Raw genomic sequence first — 17346 nt, 5'->3', positions numbered from 1 at the left:
GGGCGAAGGCAGCACCCTCGTCCCTGCCTTCTCTCTAACCAACCGGGCTTCCACTTCTCCGCAGGAGGAAGGGAGGCCCGGGCTGAGAGAGACAGGCTGCCGAGGGGTGAAGCCGTCGCCCCAGCTGAGGTTTTCTCTTGTGGAGCGAGCCCGATTGGGGAGAGGCTTGGTCAGAGGACCCCACTGACTGCAAAGGCTGATGCCCGGTTAGTGACATACACCAGGTAAAAGTACAGTATAATTATTTTGTCACTGTGAAGGTTGGGGATTCTCTCCCTTCTTTGCACACAACCAAAACCCCCTGACAATCCACCTTCCACTTGCACCTCCCCCTGCTCCATGGCCATATAGTGCCAAAACATGGGATGGGTGAAAGCTCCTGCCTAATGAATACAGCCAGATGCACAATAAGATTCATATTTCAGGACCTCCAGAGGACCCACAAGAGGTCCTGTAACAAGTCATTACTTCAGGTCAAAAGCAAGCCAAAGACTTCTTAGCCCATCTATTCTCTGGGGGCAGTGAGTGCTAAAGGAAGGAGAGTTTGGGAGGAGGGGTGGGGGAAAACATTTCATGGAACGTGGATGGAACTTTACAATACATCCCCAATGCAATATCCCAGCCGAACCCTTCTCTGATTGTAAACAGAACGTCATCATTATAGCTGGCAGCTAAACTATCTCCTTGCTATTTGAAGGGGGAGAATTTATTTTCTTTAATCAGTATGATGTGTTGTACTTCACTACACTCCGATAAGGGCATGCCAAAGCATAAGTCAGAATCTAATTGTTGCATTACAGTGTTTGTAGTTACAATGGTAATAGGTCAGGGGTAGGCAACATTTTTGAGCTGGGGGCCGGGTTGCTGTCCCTCAGACAACTGGGGGGCCGAAGCCAAAAAATAAATAAATTAAATATTTTTTAAAAAATGGATTAAATAAATAAACCACCGGGACAAATGTAGGACAAAATTTTCAATGGAGGACACTTTTTAAAAATGGAGGACACGCAAAAAAATTTGGCTGATTTTTAAAATTTTTTATTATAAATGCATGTTTCGGAGGCTTCTATAGACAATTGGCCCCCCTTGCCTGCCGCTTGCCCCCCCTGTGCCCGTCCTTCTCCTGATAGGCCAAAGGGCCCCAGCGCCCTCACGCGAGAGGCCAAAGGCTCGCGGCGGCAATCGGCGGCAGGGACCGGGCTGGGGGCCGGTCCCAAGGGCCTTGCCGGGCCACACATCCGGCCCGCGGGCCGCAGGTTCCTACCCCTGGGTATAGGTGGTGAACAATAGAAGAAAAAAAAAAGTCTGCCAGCCACAGAGACCATGAAAGAATTAAAGCACTGGAAAAGGACTGCTCAGAAACTCAGATTTTGTCTGTTTTCCCTCAACCCTCCTGTGTAACCTTGGAAAAAGTGCAACTATTAGCAGACTCCACCAACAAGATTATAGCATGTGCTTGGGGTGAGATTAAACTTAGACTTTGAGCCTGGCATTCTGGAAGTCACTGCTGTGAGGAGTCTCAACTTAATTCTACAGAAGGCTGCCAGAGGCACACACCTAACGGCGCACTAATATATATAGTCAAAGAGGGTTTTGGAGACTAGAGGAGAAGCTGACCTGAAAACATTGTTGGAGGGGGGCTCTTTAAATTTTTCACTTTTCTTTTCCCTTTTTCCTCAAGGGGCTAGTGGGGACTTTTCCTCACAGGAAGTGAGTCCAAGACTGCCACTGGAAGGAGTAGTAGCCAGGAGCTCTACATAACTATTGGCCCAGTGACTTGAACTCAGTGACAGAGCTTGGGGACAAAGGCCAATTTAGCAGGGAAGCCCACAGTCTTGTTTCAGTGCCTCCTTAAGGCCTACTGCAGTCACCTGCACACTTGTGGGATGTTTGTCTTCTGTCCTACAGATATGGGGAATTCACCTGCACTAAGTGCAAGTTGGTAGCCCTCTTAGAAGAAAAAGTACAGCAGCTGGAGCCAAGGTAGCTACACTTCAGCATCATAGGGAGCAATAGGGTTTTCCTGACCAGAACGGACCAGACGGTCTTGGACACAACGAGAAAGTTGCTGGGGAGGAGGAGGTAACTTTGCACACAACAGAATAGGTAGTTGGAGGAATGTCACACACAGAAGTAGGGAAACCAGGGAATGTTGTCTGTGAGCTTGCAGCTGCAGAATGGATTTCAATCTCTCTCTACTATCAAGGATGATGAGGAACAGCAGCAGGGACAGACTTCAGGGACAGAGCAGGGGATCACAAAGAGTTCCACCAAAGGGAACAGCTGCTGCTAAGGCCTCAGAGAGGCGTGAGTGGTGGTTGTGGGGGACTTCTTGCTGAGAGGCACTGAACTGGTGGTGTTGTGGACCTGACAAATGTCTCGGGAGGGTGTGTTGTCTCCCTCGGGGCAAAGATCCATGATATGACAGAGAGGCTGACAAGACTTATCAAGCCTACTGACCATTACCCATTTCATTTGGTTCATGTGGGAACCAATGACACTGCAAGGCACACCCTTTCAGAATATCATAAGGGATTATGCAGGCTTTGGGTAGGAGTTGAAAGAGATGGATGCAACAGGTTGTCATCTCATCTCTCTTCTCCCAGTTGAAGAGCATGGCCCAGGAAGGGAGAGGAAAATGAGCAGAGGTGAATAACTGGATCTTCAGATAGTGCTACCAAGAACGATTTGGTTTTGGGTCATGGTCTGAGGTTGCCATGAGGAGGATTCTCTCGCAAGGGATGGGTTGCACTCTCACACCAGTTGGCATAACGTTTTTGCCAATAGGTCCTCAAAAAATTGGCGATCAGGAGGGGCTTTAAACTGAGTTCATGTGGGGGATGGAGATCAGTATTCGGGAAGGACAAAGGAACAGGAGGAAGAACAGTCAAACTGACACAGACAGAAACAAAGCAAACAGGTGCAAGTACCCAAAGGTGGGACGGGCACAGAACAAAACTTTTGCACAGTGCAGCAAGTAAAGGAGAACAACCTAGTCGTAATATCATCTCGACACTAATGCACAGAGCATGGGGGAATAAGCAGATGAACTTGAAACTCCTAGCACAACAAAGAAATATGATATAATGGCCTCACTGAAACTGGTCCGTCTCATGATTGGAATGTAGAATAGAGGGGTATAACCTTTTCAAGAAAAACAGGGCCAAACAGGAAAGGAGGAGGAATAGCCTTATATGTCAGCAACATTTACACCAGTGAAGAGATCCAGGAGACATTGATCCTGGAAGCCAGGAGAGCTAGACTGCAATAAAAATTAAAGGGGGAGAAACAACAAGAATGGTATTGTGGGAGTCTACTAACAGACCCCCAAGTCAGACTGAGGAAAATTGGATTATGCCTTTCTAGAACAGATGGCACTCAGAAAGGAGAGATGTAGTAGTGATGGGTGACTTTCAACTTTCCTGATATTTGCTGGACTTCAAACTAAGCCGAATCCTCAAGGTCTAGCAATATCCTCACTTGCCTGGAAGACAATTTCATTGTACCAAAAGGTGGAAGAAACAACAAGGGGATCAGCTCAGTTTGCAGCTGATCCTAACCAACAGGGATGACCTCGTTAAATGGTGGTGCAAGTGGTGGGATCCTTAGGTGGGAGGTGATCATGCACTCCTGGAGTTGTGTTATACACTGGAAGGAGAAGCCAGGCATCAGATAGACATGCATTCTAGACTCCGGAAAGCTTGATTTTAGTTAATTGAGAGAAATACTGGGGGTGATCCCATGGTCAGCAATAATAAAAGAGACAGGGAGTTCAAGCATGGATGGGAGTTTCTCAAAGGAGAGATACTGAACCAATATAGGCCAACAAATCATGGAAAACAAAATGGTGGCCATTAGATTGGAACACAATCGGGCAGTTTCTCAAAGGGAGATACTGAAGACACAATTTCAAACAGTTCCAATGAGAAGAAAAATGGGAGATGTTCACAGAAACCAGGATGGGATGACTAAGGAACTTTCCAGACCTGAGTTAAATTTTAAACGGGACATGTATAAGGAAATGGAAAAAATGGGGAAATCACCAAAAGAGGAATTCAAACAAATCGCAAGCACGTGTAGGAGTAAAGTCAGTAGGCACCTAGTTGCGAGTTCAAGACCAGCAAAAAGGGCTCAAGCTTGACTCAGGCTTGCATTCCTCCGAGGTCAATAAATGAGTACCCGATGTGTGGGGGCAAATTAGCTTACAGTTGTAAAACTGCTTAGACACTGCTTAGGCGGTATGAACGGGTATATAAATGAGCTTATTAAGCACAGACTGAACTCAGGACTTGCTAAAGAGGTTAAGAACAACAAAAACGGGCTTTTTTTGGATATGTCCGCAGCAAAAGGAAAGGAGGAAACGGTTAGGGCCACTGCATGGAGAAGATGGCAAAATACATAACAGGGAACAGAGAAAAGGAGCAGAATTACTCAACACTTTCTTTGCCTCACAGTCTTCCTCAGAAAAGGTAAAGGTGCTCAACCGGAGGAAAATGGAGAGCGAGGACAGAATAGGGGAATTTCAGCACAGAATAGTAAAGAGATAGTACAGGAATACCTGTTTAACCTAAACGAATGTAAGTCTCCGGAGACCAGATGAACTACATCCAAGGATATTAAACAGAACTGGCAAATATAATATCGGAAACATTGGCAATAATCTTTGAGAACTCCCTGGAGAACAGGAAAAGTCCCAGTAGACTGGAGGAGAGCAAAATGTTGTCCCACATCTTACAAAGAGGGAAAAAAGCGGATCCCAACAATTATCCGTCCAGTCAGTCTGACACAATACCAGGAAAGATTCTAGAGCAGATCATTTAAACAGAGAGTCTGTCAACATCTAGAAAAACTAATGCATAATCACAAAAAGTCAACAGGGGTTTCAAGAGAAACGAAGTCATGCCAGACAAACTGATCTCTTTTTTTGATAAAATTACCAGCTCGTTAGATGAAGGGAATGCTGTGGATATGAGTATATCTTGATTTCAGTAAGGCTTTTGATAAAGTTCCCCATGATATTCTTGCAAACAAGCTTGTAAAAGGATGGGGCTAGAAAAAGAAATGTTACATGGATTTGTGTAATTGGTTGACTGGCCAAACCCAAAGGAATGTTCAACAATGGCTCCTTTTCATCCTGGAGAGAAGTGACCAGTGGGGTCTCACAGGGCTCGGTCCTGGGCCCAGTGGCTATTCAACATCTTGTATCAATGATTTGGAGGACACAAATTGCGGGGCATACTTCAAATTAGCAGATGACATCAAATTAGGAGGAGTAGCTAATACCCCAGAGGACAGGATCAGGATCAAAATGACCTGAAACAGACTAGAAAAACGGGCCAAAGCTAACAAAATGAAAATTCAACAGGGAGAATGTAAGAAGAATACATGCACTTAGGGCAGAAAAATTCAAATGCACCAGATATAGGATGGGGTGACACCTGGCTGAATGAAACGACGTGTGAAAGGGATCTAGGGAGTCCAAGTAGACCACAAGTTTGAACATTAGTCAACAGTGCATTGTGGCAGCTAACAAGGCCAATGTGTGATTCTAGGGTGCATCAAGGAGAGTTATAGTGTCTAGATCAGTGATGGCGAACTATGGCACGCGTGCCAGAGGTGGCAACTCAGAGCTCTCTCTGTGGGCACACATGCTGTCGTCTAGCACAGAGTTTGCCAGAGTCTCTTACTAGAAAGAGCAAGAGGAGCGTGGCACTTTGCAATAAATAAGTGGGGCTGGGTTCTGGGTTTGCAGTTTGGGCAACGTCGGCCTATAAAAGGTTCACCATCACTGGTCTAGATCAAAGGTAGTTATAGTGCCACTCTATTCTACTCTGGTCAGGGCCCACCTGGAATATTGGTCCTGTTCTGTGGCACCACAATTCAAAAAATGACATTGAGAAACTGGAGCGTGTCCAAAGAGGGCAACTCAAAAGGGTGAAGGGTCTGGAAACATGCCTATGAGGAAAGACTTAGGGAGCTGGGGATGTTTAATCTGAGAAGAGATGGTTTAAGACGGTGATTATGATAGCCCTGTTTAAATATATTGAAGGGATGTCATGTTGAGGAGGGAGCAAGCTTGTTTTCTTCTGCTCAGAGACTAGAACTGGAACAATAGATGCAAGCTACAGGAAAAGAGATTCCACTTCAACATTAGGAAATACGTCCTGACAATAAGGGCTGTTCGACAGTGGAACAAACTGCCTCGGAGTGGAGGTCTTTAAACAAAGGCTGGATGGCCATCTGTTGGGGATCTTTGATTTAGATTTCTTGGCATGGCAGGGGGTTTGGTGGAATGGATGGCTCTAGTGGTGTCTTCCAACTCTACGATTCTATGATTATTCAAACCTAAATATGAAAGAATAGATTCCAAATGAATAGAATCAAGCTTCTTAATTAGTTGTAATTCAGCTATTCTACGATGGCGATTCACTATGCATATTTCTGCTACAGAATCACGATTTTAATCTACTCAGCAATGTTAGTAATGTACTGTATTGTAGTTGAGCCCTCTGTATTAGCACGACTAGCCATCTGTGATTGAGCATCCGGGAGGGGGATGATCCTGACCATTATGTCATGGCCGGGTGTGTGCACGCTGCCATGCCAAGCAGGCATGCACCTGTTATGCATCTATTTACGATAAATGGCTTGAGGTCCTGCACTTTTTAGATCTGCATGTGGAGGGTTTCCGCAACAGAACCCTTGCAAATAAGGACGGCTGACTGTACTGAGTTTGTGCTGTGTGACTGATTATTTTGCATACGTGAAGCTGTAGCAAAATTATCAAGCAGGCTCTGCTTTTTGCTTTTAACATTGCGTGTATAGCAGGAGAACAGAACAGAAACTGACCAAATTTTGTGCTTCAAGTTTGTACCAGTGTCAAGTCCAGCAGGACATCAAATTCAGAAGTTTAGCCTGCAGTAGTTAAAACTCAGTAAACTTTATTTAAAGTAAGAACTGATCACATCTAGTTCAGAGGACATTGCATTGTTAGAACTAACAAAGCAAGTTATTACCATTGCCTTAAAATAAACTATGCAACATTTCCAAATCATTTAATGAAGACACAATGGTTTCCTCGTGTTTCCATAACCACCCCTTTGGGATTGTTACAGCTAACCTTTTCAGTTAATCACTTGAATAACTTGATTTCATGCCGGCCTCCATCTAGTATCATCGCACGCCTGTGTCTGAGATCCAACCATGCTTCTGCATTAATTGGTTTCTACTGTAGAACGGAAAGCCAGTGTGTGGGTAGTCTGAGGAGTTATCACATGGGGCTTAACCGTTCCCCAGCGCGTTCTAAACGGGGGCAGCGTGGGTGGCGTGCACGATGGCGATGGCACCGGATGGGGCCCCAAAACGCGACTTACGCACGGGGGGGACGCCGACCGTTTCCCATTTGCGTCCAATTCCGTGTTCCAGAGGGCCGCCATTTCTGGGAACTGTTTTCAAAGCGTCCCCATCGCGGTTCTGTGCGCGCCCACGCCCGTCCCGTTAGAACGCGCTGGGAACGGTTTAAGCCCCATGCATAAACTTCTGAGTGTTGGACTATGCCGCTGGACCACTGTTTGATTCCACTTTTGTGGGTATAAACTGACTGAGTGACCCTTGGTTGATTCACATTACATGCCGTCGCCTCATGGGAAGGCAATAGTAAGCCTACTCTGAGAACGCTTGTCAAGAAACTCCATGACAGTTCACCTTAAGGTCACCATAAGCTGGAAAGACTTGAAGGAACACAACACAACACCTGGTGTAACTCATTACAACAACTTCCCAATGTTTTTAATGGCAGGAAAGTCCATGTTAATTGTGCAAGTCATAGGTGCAAGGATCTAGGAAACTTATTGTTTTTTTTTGTTAGGCTTAACTGACGCTGGTAGGAATGGGCCAGGCAGGCCCAGCTCCATCAGGGCTAGCCTGGAGAAGAGCTCCTCCCTCCATAACTGTCATCTTCCGGCCTATGAGGGAGTTTTGACCATGCAGGCCCAGCTCCATCAGGGCTTAGCCTGAAGAAGAAGAGCCCTCCTCAGTACCATCTGCCGTGGGTCGCAGGCCTCAGAGGGAGAGAAGAATGCGGCAAAACCTGATCCCCTCCCCCCCTCCACCGATTTCCCTTCTCCTTGTTTGTTTTTTGTGTTTGTCCTTTTTAGATTGTAAGCCTGAGGGCAGGGGAATAGTCTATTATCCCCCCTGTTGAAAAGGGCCCCGCCCGGATTTCCCCAGTGATTGGGCATATATAAATAAATCCTATTATTAGTATGATTATTATTATGATTATTATGAGTCTTATTAGTATTATTAGTAATTAAATTATTAATTATTTTATTAGGATTATACACTGATTAGTGTAACTGTTTTAATAGCGTACTAAAAAACACCTGATAAGTGGTAATAGAAATGGACTTGCTATTGCTGTTTTATCTTCAAAACTATAATTAAGGTTTTGCATCGTCTTCTTTGTGTACGTTGGTGTATTGGGAAAAAATGTCTGACTTCCCTATAATAGCTAATGGCTGTATATTCCTAGGCATTGCGACATCGGAGCCTTCTCTCCAGCCGGCCTCCCTCCTCCTGAGAAGGGAAGCTGGCGAGAGAGAAGGCTGGGAAGGGTGTGCATTTGCCCCTCGCAGCCTCCTCTCCAGCTGGCCTCCCTCCTCCTGAGAAGGGAGGCCGGCTAGAGAGAGGATGATCGTCCTGGAGCCTCTCCCCAGCTGGGCTGCCCCTTAAGACTGACCCTCGACTTATCCATGGGACATATAAAAATCCCCATTTCTGATCCCAAAAGTTGACCTCGACTTATACATGAGGTCAACTTATACACAAGTGTATACGATGTATATACTGTGTGCACCTGGGAATGCAGGATTGATTTCCATGTGTATTGTTCTGTGCTGATGGCAGGCCTCAGGCTGGGAGGCTAATGCAAAAGAGGATTAGTGTCTGCTAATTGGTGATCATTATCCGCTGGGAAAGCCTCTGACTCTGAGTGGTTTCTCATTTGCATTTGCTGAGTCCTTATTTTGCTATTCCTCAGGACTGGTAGCCAAATTTTGTTCACTTTAAGGGTTTCTTCTTTCTGGTTGAAATTATCCAGATGTTTGTGGATTTCAGTGGCTTTCCTGTGCATCCTGACATGGTAGTGGTTGGCATGGTCCAGAATTTCTGTGTTTTCAAACAGTATTTTATGCCCAGGATGTTTTGTGGCATGTTCTGCTACTGCTGATTTTTCTGGATGGCCCAGTCTGCAGTGTCTCTCATGTTCCTTGATTCTTGTTTGCACACTGCGTTTGGTGGTCCCTATGTAGACTTGTCTGCAGCTGCATGGTACGCGGTAAACTCCTGCGGCTGTGAGAGGGTCTCTCTGGTCCTTGGCTGAGCGAAGCATTTGTTGATTTTCTTCATCGGTTTGTAAAACCATTTGCAGGTTGTGCTTCGTCTTATATACTACTTTGTATATTCTATCTGTAACTCCTTTGATGTATGGTAAAAATACCTTCCCTTTGAGTGGCTGCTTGTCTTCACTCCTCTGGGTTTTCCTGGGCCTGACATCTCTTCTGATGTCTGAGCTGGAATAACCAATGACCTGTAGAGCTCGGTCCAAGTGCTTCAGTTCATCTTCCAAGAAGTGGGGTTCGCAGATGCGTTTTGCTCGGTCTACCAGTGTTTTGATTGTGCTTCTTTTTTGTCCTGGGTGATGGTTGGAGTACTTGTGCAGGTATCGGTCTGTGTGTGTGGGTTTTCTGTATACTGTGTGCCCAAACGTTGGTTCAGTTTGCAGATGACTAGGACATCCAAGAATGGCAGTTTTCCTTCCTTTTCTTTTTCCATAGTGAATTGGATGTTGGGGTGGATGTTGTTCAGATGGTTCAGGAACACAGCCAGGTCTTTTTCTCTATGGCTTCAAATGGTGAAAGTGTCATCCACGTATCGGAACCAAGTTTTGGGCTTTTTCGGTGCTGTTTCCAGGGCTTGCTTTTCAGAGTGTTTCATGTAAAATATTGTCAGGTATTTGAAGGGTTAAAACACAGCACACAGGGAAATGCTTGATGTGTGTGTGTTTGGCCATGAGCATTCAGCAGAGTGGCAAGGCTGATCAGCACAGCTGAAGCTCATTGGCTCAAGGACACTTCAGTGCCCAAGTGCACGTAGCCATGGATGATGAAACCATGTGTCTAGATTGCACAGGAGAAACATGACATGGCTACACACCTGAACTCACTGGGTTTGAGAGACCACATGGTCTGGAGACTATGTAAGCCCAGGGGTTGCAAGGGTGTGGTGTGGGTTTGAAGTAGGAGTTGGATTGGTATGTTTTGGAGTTTTAGAGATCTAGTATTGTATAATAGCACTGTGAATAAAGAGCACTTTGGGAGACTTAGTTTCTCTGGTGGTTTATCAGAAGAAGCTATAGCATCGGTTTGTTGTGTGTCCCCAGAGGTTCCTGCATTGCTGCAGTTCCTGGAAGACATCCAGTTGCTGTCATCCCAACTTGGACTTTGGAGCCATGCTTCTGCTTCTGGAAATTTGCCAGCTCTGCTCCAAGGGTCTGATTTAACCCCAGGACTCGTTTGAGTTGCTGATAGTGGTTGTTGGACCCCAGCAGTTGCGCTGACAAAGTTTGCTGTCACAGGGCTTAGAGGGCTTCCCATTGCTACCCCATCTCTCTGTTCGTAGAATCCATTGTCCCACTGGAAATAGCTTGTGGTGAGGCAATGTTCGAACAGGGCTGTGATGTCTTCTGGAAAAATCTGTTGGATGAGTATCATGGTGTCCATTATGAGTACTTTGGTGAACAGGGAGACCACATCAAAGCTGATTAATATGTCTCCAGGTTTTAGTTCAAGGTTATTGATTTTCCCTATAAAGTGAGCTGAGTCCTTGATGTGGTGGGGGGTCTGCCCTATATGGGTTTGTAATTGTGTGGCCAGAAACTTGGCCAAGTCGTATGTGGGGGATCCAATAGCACTCACTATGGGTTGGAGTGGAATGGAATCCTTGTGGAGAAAGCTAGAACATGTTTAGAGAAGGGCTGCCAGAAATTAAGCCTTATGAGGAAACAATGAAGGCCTGAAAAAGACAGGCAAAAAAGGCACCTTCCGCACAGTTTGGGGGCATGATGATTAGTTGATGCATGCCCTTAAACGATGCAGAAGCTATGCTGGGGCACGCTGGGACCACCTAAGGCAACCCAAATCTGGCTGCAAAAGGAATTTATTTTATCTGCTTCTTGCTGCAGCCCATTTGGGATCCAGCAGCAGCTGGCCTCTGCTGCGCGGTCCCACAGTGATTGGGACCCCATTTGCTCAAGGCCTTAGGGAACTGGATATGTTTGGCTTTGAGAAGAGGAGACTGAGAGGTGACATAATAACTATCTTTAAATATCTGAAGGGATATCATGCAGAAGCTGGAGTGATCTTGTTTTCTGCTGCTCCAGAGACTGAATCAGTGGATTCAAATTACAAGAAAAGAGGTTTTACATAAACATTAGGAAGAACTTTTTTACAGTGGTTCAGTAGATTGCCCCAGAGGTTGCTGTACTTTCCATCTTTGGAGAACTTTAAATAGTGGTTGGATGGCCATCTTTCAGGAGTGCTTTAGCTGCATATTCTTACATGGCATTGGGTTTGACTGGATGGCCCTTCCAACTCTAAGATTCGGTGATTCTGTGCTATAAGGTTAGGCCATTGCTGGCCCATGATCTAAGTAGGGGGATCTCATCCCATACACTTTGGACCACCATTAGTTTAGGGATAGCATTCATATAGAAAATAGAACTTCCTTAGTCATCCTTATTCATCAGTTTTGGGATTTCTTTACCCTCAGTCCAGTATCCCCTATCAGATGTACAGCGCTGTGTAAATTTACAGCGCTTCATAAATAAAGGTTAATAATAATAATAAATGGCATCATAAAGGAGTGTTTTGGCACTTACAAAACTGGGGGTTAGTCTGCTCAGTTGGCATTGGATAGTGTCATACACAGAAGTTATGGATCTATCATGACAAGAAATATGAGGGGATATAGTGGTATAATAATATGTTGATATAGTAAAATAGAAGTAATTTGAGATGGTGAAATAGTATTATTACTATTAACCTTTACTTATAAAGCGCTGTAAATTTACACAGTGCTGTACATACAATTTTTTTAATTAGATGATTCCCTGCCGTCAGGCTTACACTATGGTTAACTAGAGAGAAGTGCAAAGGGAGGGAGGCAAGAAACAGAGGGGAAATATGCTTGGGACAAATTGGAAATGGGGGGTGTAATCCAAATGAAATGCAAAATGGGGACAGATGGACAATGGCAGGGGAAGTTATAGTTTATGGCCCTGTTTGTTTCCTGAGGGAAGACTTTGTTGGTAAACAAGACAACATCTTGCTTCCTGGGAGAGATGAAGTGATATGGGAGATGGGAGAGTTGGAGGAAAAGTGGCAAGTTTAAAGAACTCTTTGATATATTTGAAAGTGCATGGACTGTGGGTGGGGAAAGGGAACACTTAAAGGTTGGCTGATTTGGAGACAATTCATATTTGATGCTACTACATCTGTGGTGAACTGCTATCTTGGATTCTGGAATAAAGCATCAGTTAATTTACACTAATATGCTGTCCTGGCTTTTTAAGTTTGGGTCTGCTGATAATGACAGATAGGCAAGATTTTTTTAAAATCATGGATGCAGACTGTACATTTTAGATTGACATAGGCCAGTTACAGATGGGCACCCTAGCACGGACTCAGTCTTCCAGATGCCCCTAACCCTACTACGGACTGAGTCCGTACGAAATGGCAGCGGCCGTTCCACACGGCCACTGCCATCTTGACGTAGCGGATGCGCTGCGTCTGGACGTCGCACCCCAGAAATGACGCCGCGAGTGCACGCTTCAGCACTTGCGGCGTCTCTTCCAGGTCACAGAAAGGAGCGCGATTTTCACACTCCTTCTGTGCAGCATCCGGGAACCGCATCATTTGACTGCTGCGGTTCCCGGATGGTGCAACTGGCGGCGGCAGCAGACCGCTGCTTTTTGGCGGTCTGTAACCCACCATAGACTACCAGAGGTATAGATTATTTAGGTCAGGGCTAGGGAGCATGTGGCTTTTTAGATGAAGTTGAACTACTGATCCAATCATTATAGTTATTCTAGCATAGTCAATGGGGATAATAGGAATTTCAGTTCAACATCTGAAGGGATACCCCCCATTACTTTCTGAGATTTCTCCCTCCTTCCCACTCTGCTCCTCCTCCTTCATCTACTTCATCTCCTACATCTACACTCTATATGGGGCAGAAGAAAGACTTACTTCTAAAAAGCAAAGGAAAAATGCAGGGCACAGCTTTGACTGGGTATTATGGCACATCCTCTTGTCCCTATAAGAAGCAGCTGTTCTCTGTCTTTGACATTTGTGTAAATCCAGATGTCTTTCTCCAGATAATGAGATGAGTTGCATCATCACCATCATCATCATCATCATCATCATCATCATCATCGTCATCATCATCATCATTTTGTCTGTGTGGCATAGAGTCTATGCCTGTAGGTCCTGGTCTTAAATAGCCACACTGCTTAAACCCTATTCAGTTGTCTGTCACTTCTGTCTCACTCTGTGGATGTTCTCCATTTGTGTTGGAGCTCTGGAAAATCTGTGTCTTTACTTTAAACCAATGTCCTGTGACAGAACCAGAGGAGAAGGAGGCTGAATTAGTACACGTCCTCAGTATAAAGAAATGTGAAAAAAAGAAACATTTCCTAATCTTGATGTGACCATATTTGCTTTCAAACATACAGCTTGCAGATTTTTTTTTTATTTGAGGGATGGAACAGTCATATACATACAGTACCATGTTCTGTGCCTTCATGTTATTTCCAACTTATGATGACCCTGAGGCAAAGATTTGTTCAGCAGGCCTTTGCCTTCCTCTGAGGTTGAGAGAGCATGACTTGTCCAAAGTCTCCATAAGTTTCCATAATTAAGCAAGGAGTGAAAGCCTAGTTTCAGAGTCATAGCCCAATGCTCAAGCCACTACACTATGCTGGCTTTCTAGTACCAAAATATAAACATAAACTAGCAATTGAGAGCTGCTATGTTTGTAAATATAAGTTTGTAAATTAAAAGGAAACTAATCTAATACTCACAGATTCCAAAAATGAATCTTCTTACTCAAAGCATAGCTCATGTACAGTACTTTCTACAAATATAGTCGTCCCTCCACATTTGCGGCTTTGACTTTTGCAGATTTGATTATTCACGGATTTGATTGATATGTTCTGTCTAGGAAACTCTAGATCTTCCAGTGTGACCCTCCTAGAAGTTGACCATAGAGCCACACTGGAGCACCTAGAGATTCCTAGAGAGAGAGAGCACTTCTCTAGGCATTTGTAGGTCCTCCAGGGCAATTCTGTGGTCAACATCTACTAGATATTGACCATAGAGTTGCAGTGGAGGACCTAGAGATTCCTGGAGAGGCATTCTCTCAGGTAAAAAAAGGTGTAGGGTATTTTTATTTGCGGGTTTTCCATTCTCACAGGAGTCCTGTGCCCCTAACCCCAGTGAATGTGGAGGGACCACAGTATTTATCTCCAGAGGTGGTACTGCTTTACAGGAATTGCCTCAAAATTGTTGATTATCAATCTCTGTTCTCCTGATCCATCATTTAAGCTCCCTGTCTTTAATCCTCTTTCCCATAGTCTCAATGAAGTATACAGCTAAATTGTTAATAATTCAAGTTGCCTGAATGCAGTGGTGGATATCATTTGTGTTGATTTCTCCCTCTCTCCATTTTTGTTGGTTTGTTCATAAGATTTGAATCTGACTTAGTAGTGTCTGTGCTAAAATGTCTTCCTTATCATGTACTTTGGTGATCATGCAGCCTTCTCATCATTCATTGAGGCCAGGACCAGATCTCACAGAATCAGAAAAGAGCTATGTGGTAAGATTGCGTGAGATTAATACCTGCAGCCTTTCTTTAGCACAATACATAACAGCATAAACCATTTATCACCTGCTTTCTAGCACAATGGTCTGTAGCAACCAGCAGTACTAAAAGCAATATTACTATATTGCTGTAACAGCCAGCAATTGATAAAAACATCCCCATAAAATCCAGTGCCACAGCTGGCCAGCACAGGTTTCAGTTTTTTTATATCAACATGGTATTATGGTACCATCCATTCAATTTTTCTGTTTTGTCACCGTTGTCACAAAGTACATAAGAGAAAGAAAGGATCTTCAGGGCTAGTTAAGACAGATGTCATTACAAAACCTTGTCTTCCAGTAAGCAATCCCCGCCATCCTGTCATTTGATGGCTCAGTCCCTTTAGTATACAGTGTTTCTCCCAGATCTGAAAAGTAGCCCTGCTCACCTTACTGGAGCAGCAGCACTGTTGCCCTTTTAACTGAATGACACTCTGCTCTGGGTAAAGAAAATAGAGTAGTTGAAGACACATATCATTGTCGGTGAGCTTCAGTTGCATGTGTGAGCTGTGTTTTTACAAGTCATACTCAAAACTTGTGATTCTGAATATGAGGCCTTTACTGACTAATTACAGTCTCTTTTGTTGTTAATACTCATCAGCAAATCTTTCTGTTATCTTGCCTCTATTTTTCCATGCTTACAACCTGGATTTCTTCTACACTTCACTACCTGGAATCTCTACCTGGACCTATCTACCACTCTGTTATGTGCTGCCTCTGGATTGTTCCATTTCTTACTGACTACCCCAATCCCTTTCCTTGTTTACTGTCATTTGGGTCCTCCCCCCCCTCCCCGGATTAAATACTGTACATACCACCCAGGAAACTGTTTGCAATGAGATCTTAAACATTGCTGAAAAGTCCGTTCATTATTGCAGCACAATTTCTCAGCCTCTTGTCTCTTGTCACAAGGGGCCCTTTAGTGACAGTAAATCATCTCTCATCATTTCTCAGCAACCACAAGACCCACTGCTGGAATCAACTCTTGAAAGGAATCATATCCCACAAGATATGTAAGTTGGTCTGGATTGGTACACTTGATGTAGTATCTAGTTTAGTACAGTAATGTTTTTTTTTTCTTAGAACCCAAAGTCTAGGAGCTATGAGATTATATGCATTTTAGAGGAGGAAAAGGCCACCCCAGGAAGAGCTACACCACCTCCCTGCTTGCTTTGCTGCTGTTTGCTGCAGGCCACCTTTCCTGGAGGATTGCTGCCTTCTCAGAGACTGTTTCCTCCAGGACCAGGCTCCAGGCATCTAGCCAATTCCTGGCTAAACAGCCAGGCAGGACCACCTTTCCCCCTCACAAAGGTATAAATGCTGGGTGTCTGCTAGGTCTGAGGAGGGTCAGCACATGGAAGAAGGAAGAGGCCACCCCACCACCCCATGAAGAGCTACACTGCTTGCTTGCCTGCCTGCTTGCTTTGCTGCTGCTGGTGCTTGCTGCTTCAGGGGGAAGCGAGGGCGAGGGCCAGTCCCTCTGGTTTGTTGGGGAGGGATTATTGGGTTGAATTGTCAACCTCAAACAACTGGCCTGCCAGCAGTACAATATGTGCTGCAAGGAGGGTAAGGGAGAAGAAACAGTCCAGGAAGCAGCCATTACAACAGTAATGGGCAGAGGAGAGAATACGGTAAGGGAAGTCATTTCTATCATTCTGGTAGAAGTGAGATACAAAAGATACTGGTTACTCCCAAACTTATCCCTAATTCAAATAGCCTGGATATCCTTGCCAGCAGGCCCCCTGCACTGAAAATGCTGCTGTTCAAATGACAGGTCGGTAAATGGTAAAACACCACTGACCTCTTGAGTGTTTCTCCCATGCCTGACTGCAACTGCTTGAAAATTAGTGAAAGGTCCTCATTTCCTTAAGGGAATCTTGTAGACACCCATGCCCTCAGGGTATACACAAGGTCAATTAATGCTATTTTATGGAGATATAACTACAGGGCCTTTCCTTGTCATCTGATCTGGTCTTGTCTCAACATTTATTGAATAAGGCATGATATAGAGCAGAGCACAAGTGATAGTGGATAAAGTCGGAGCAGGATATGGGCAATTTAGAATCTTTGGATCTTAGGCTCTGCATCTGAGCAAGGCAAATTGGCAGAGATTATTGTTTCAGAAAGCTGAATGGCTTGAGTTCATTACATCATCTTGTTTCTATTTTGTGCATTTTCAGACTTAGCTACCAGGCACTCTACAGCTATATTCCACAAAATGATGATGAGCTGGAGTTAAAAGATGGCGACATCATAGATGTCATGGAGAAGTGTGATGACGGCTGGTTTGTTGGTGAGCAGCTAATCTGTTATTCAAATGATGAGGGTTTGTTTGGCCACAGTATGCAATATAAGTGTATATGACAGT

General features: G+C 44.6%; 1 protein-coding gene across 21 annotated transcripts in view; it reads left to right on the top strand.

The window, feature by feature from the left end:
- The window catches only part of SORBS1 (sorbin and SH3 domain containing 1), a 204043-nt gene that overhangs the window by 181932 nt on the left and 4765 nt on the right, over positions 1–17346 (top strand). For all 21 annotated transcript variants that reach the window (XM_042457340.1, XM_042457338.1, XM_042457337.1 and 18 more), the window contains 3 exons: positions 14875–14934; positions 15801–15991; positions 17159–17271. In XM_042457340.1, coding sequence (XP_042313274.1) covers positions 14875–14934; positions 15801–15991; positions 17159–17271 — 364 coding nt within the window. The remainder of the gene's footprint in view (positions 1–14874; positions 14935–15800; positions 15992–17158; positions 17272–17346) is intronic.

The sequence above is a fragment of the Sceloporus undulatus genome, chromosome 3, assembly GCF_019175285.1.
Source record: "Sceloporus undulatus isolate JIND9_A2432 ecotype Alabama chromosome 3, SceUnd_v1.1, whole genome shotgun sequence".
In the NCBI taxonomy this organism is placed as follows: Eukaryota; Metazoa; Chordata; class Lepidosauria; order Squamata; family Phrynosomatidae; genus Sceloporus; species Sceloporus undulatus.
The sequence above is the reverse complement of the archived record's forward strand: the minus strand, read 5'-3'. Positions and strand labels throughout refer to the sequence as shown.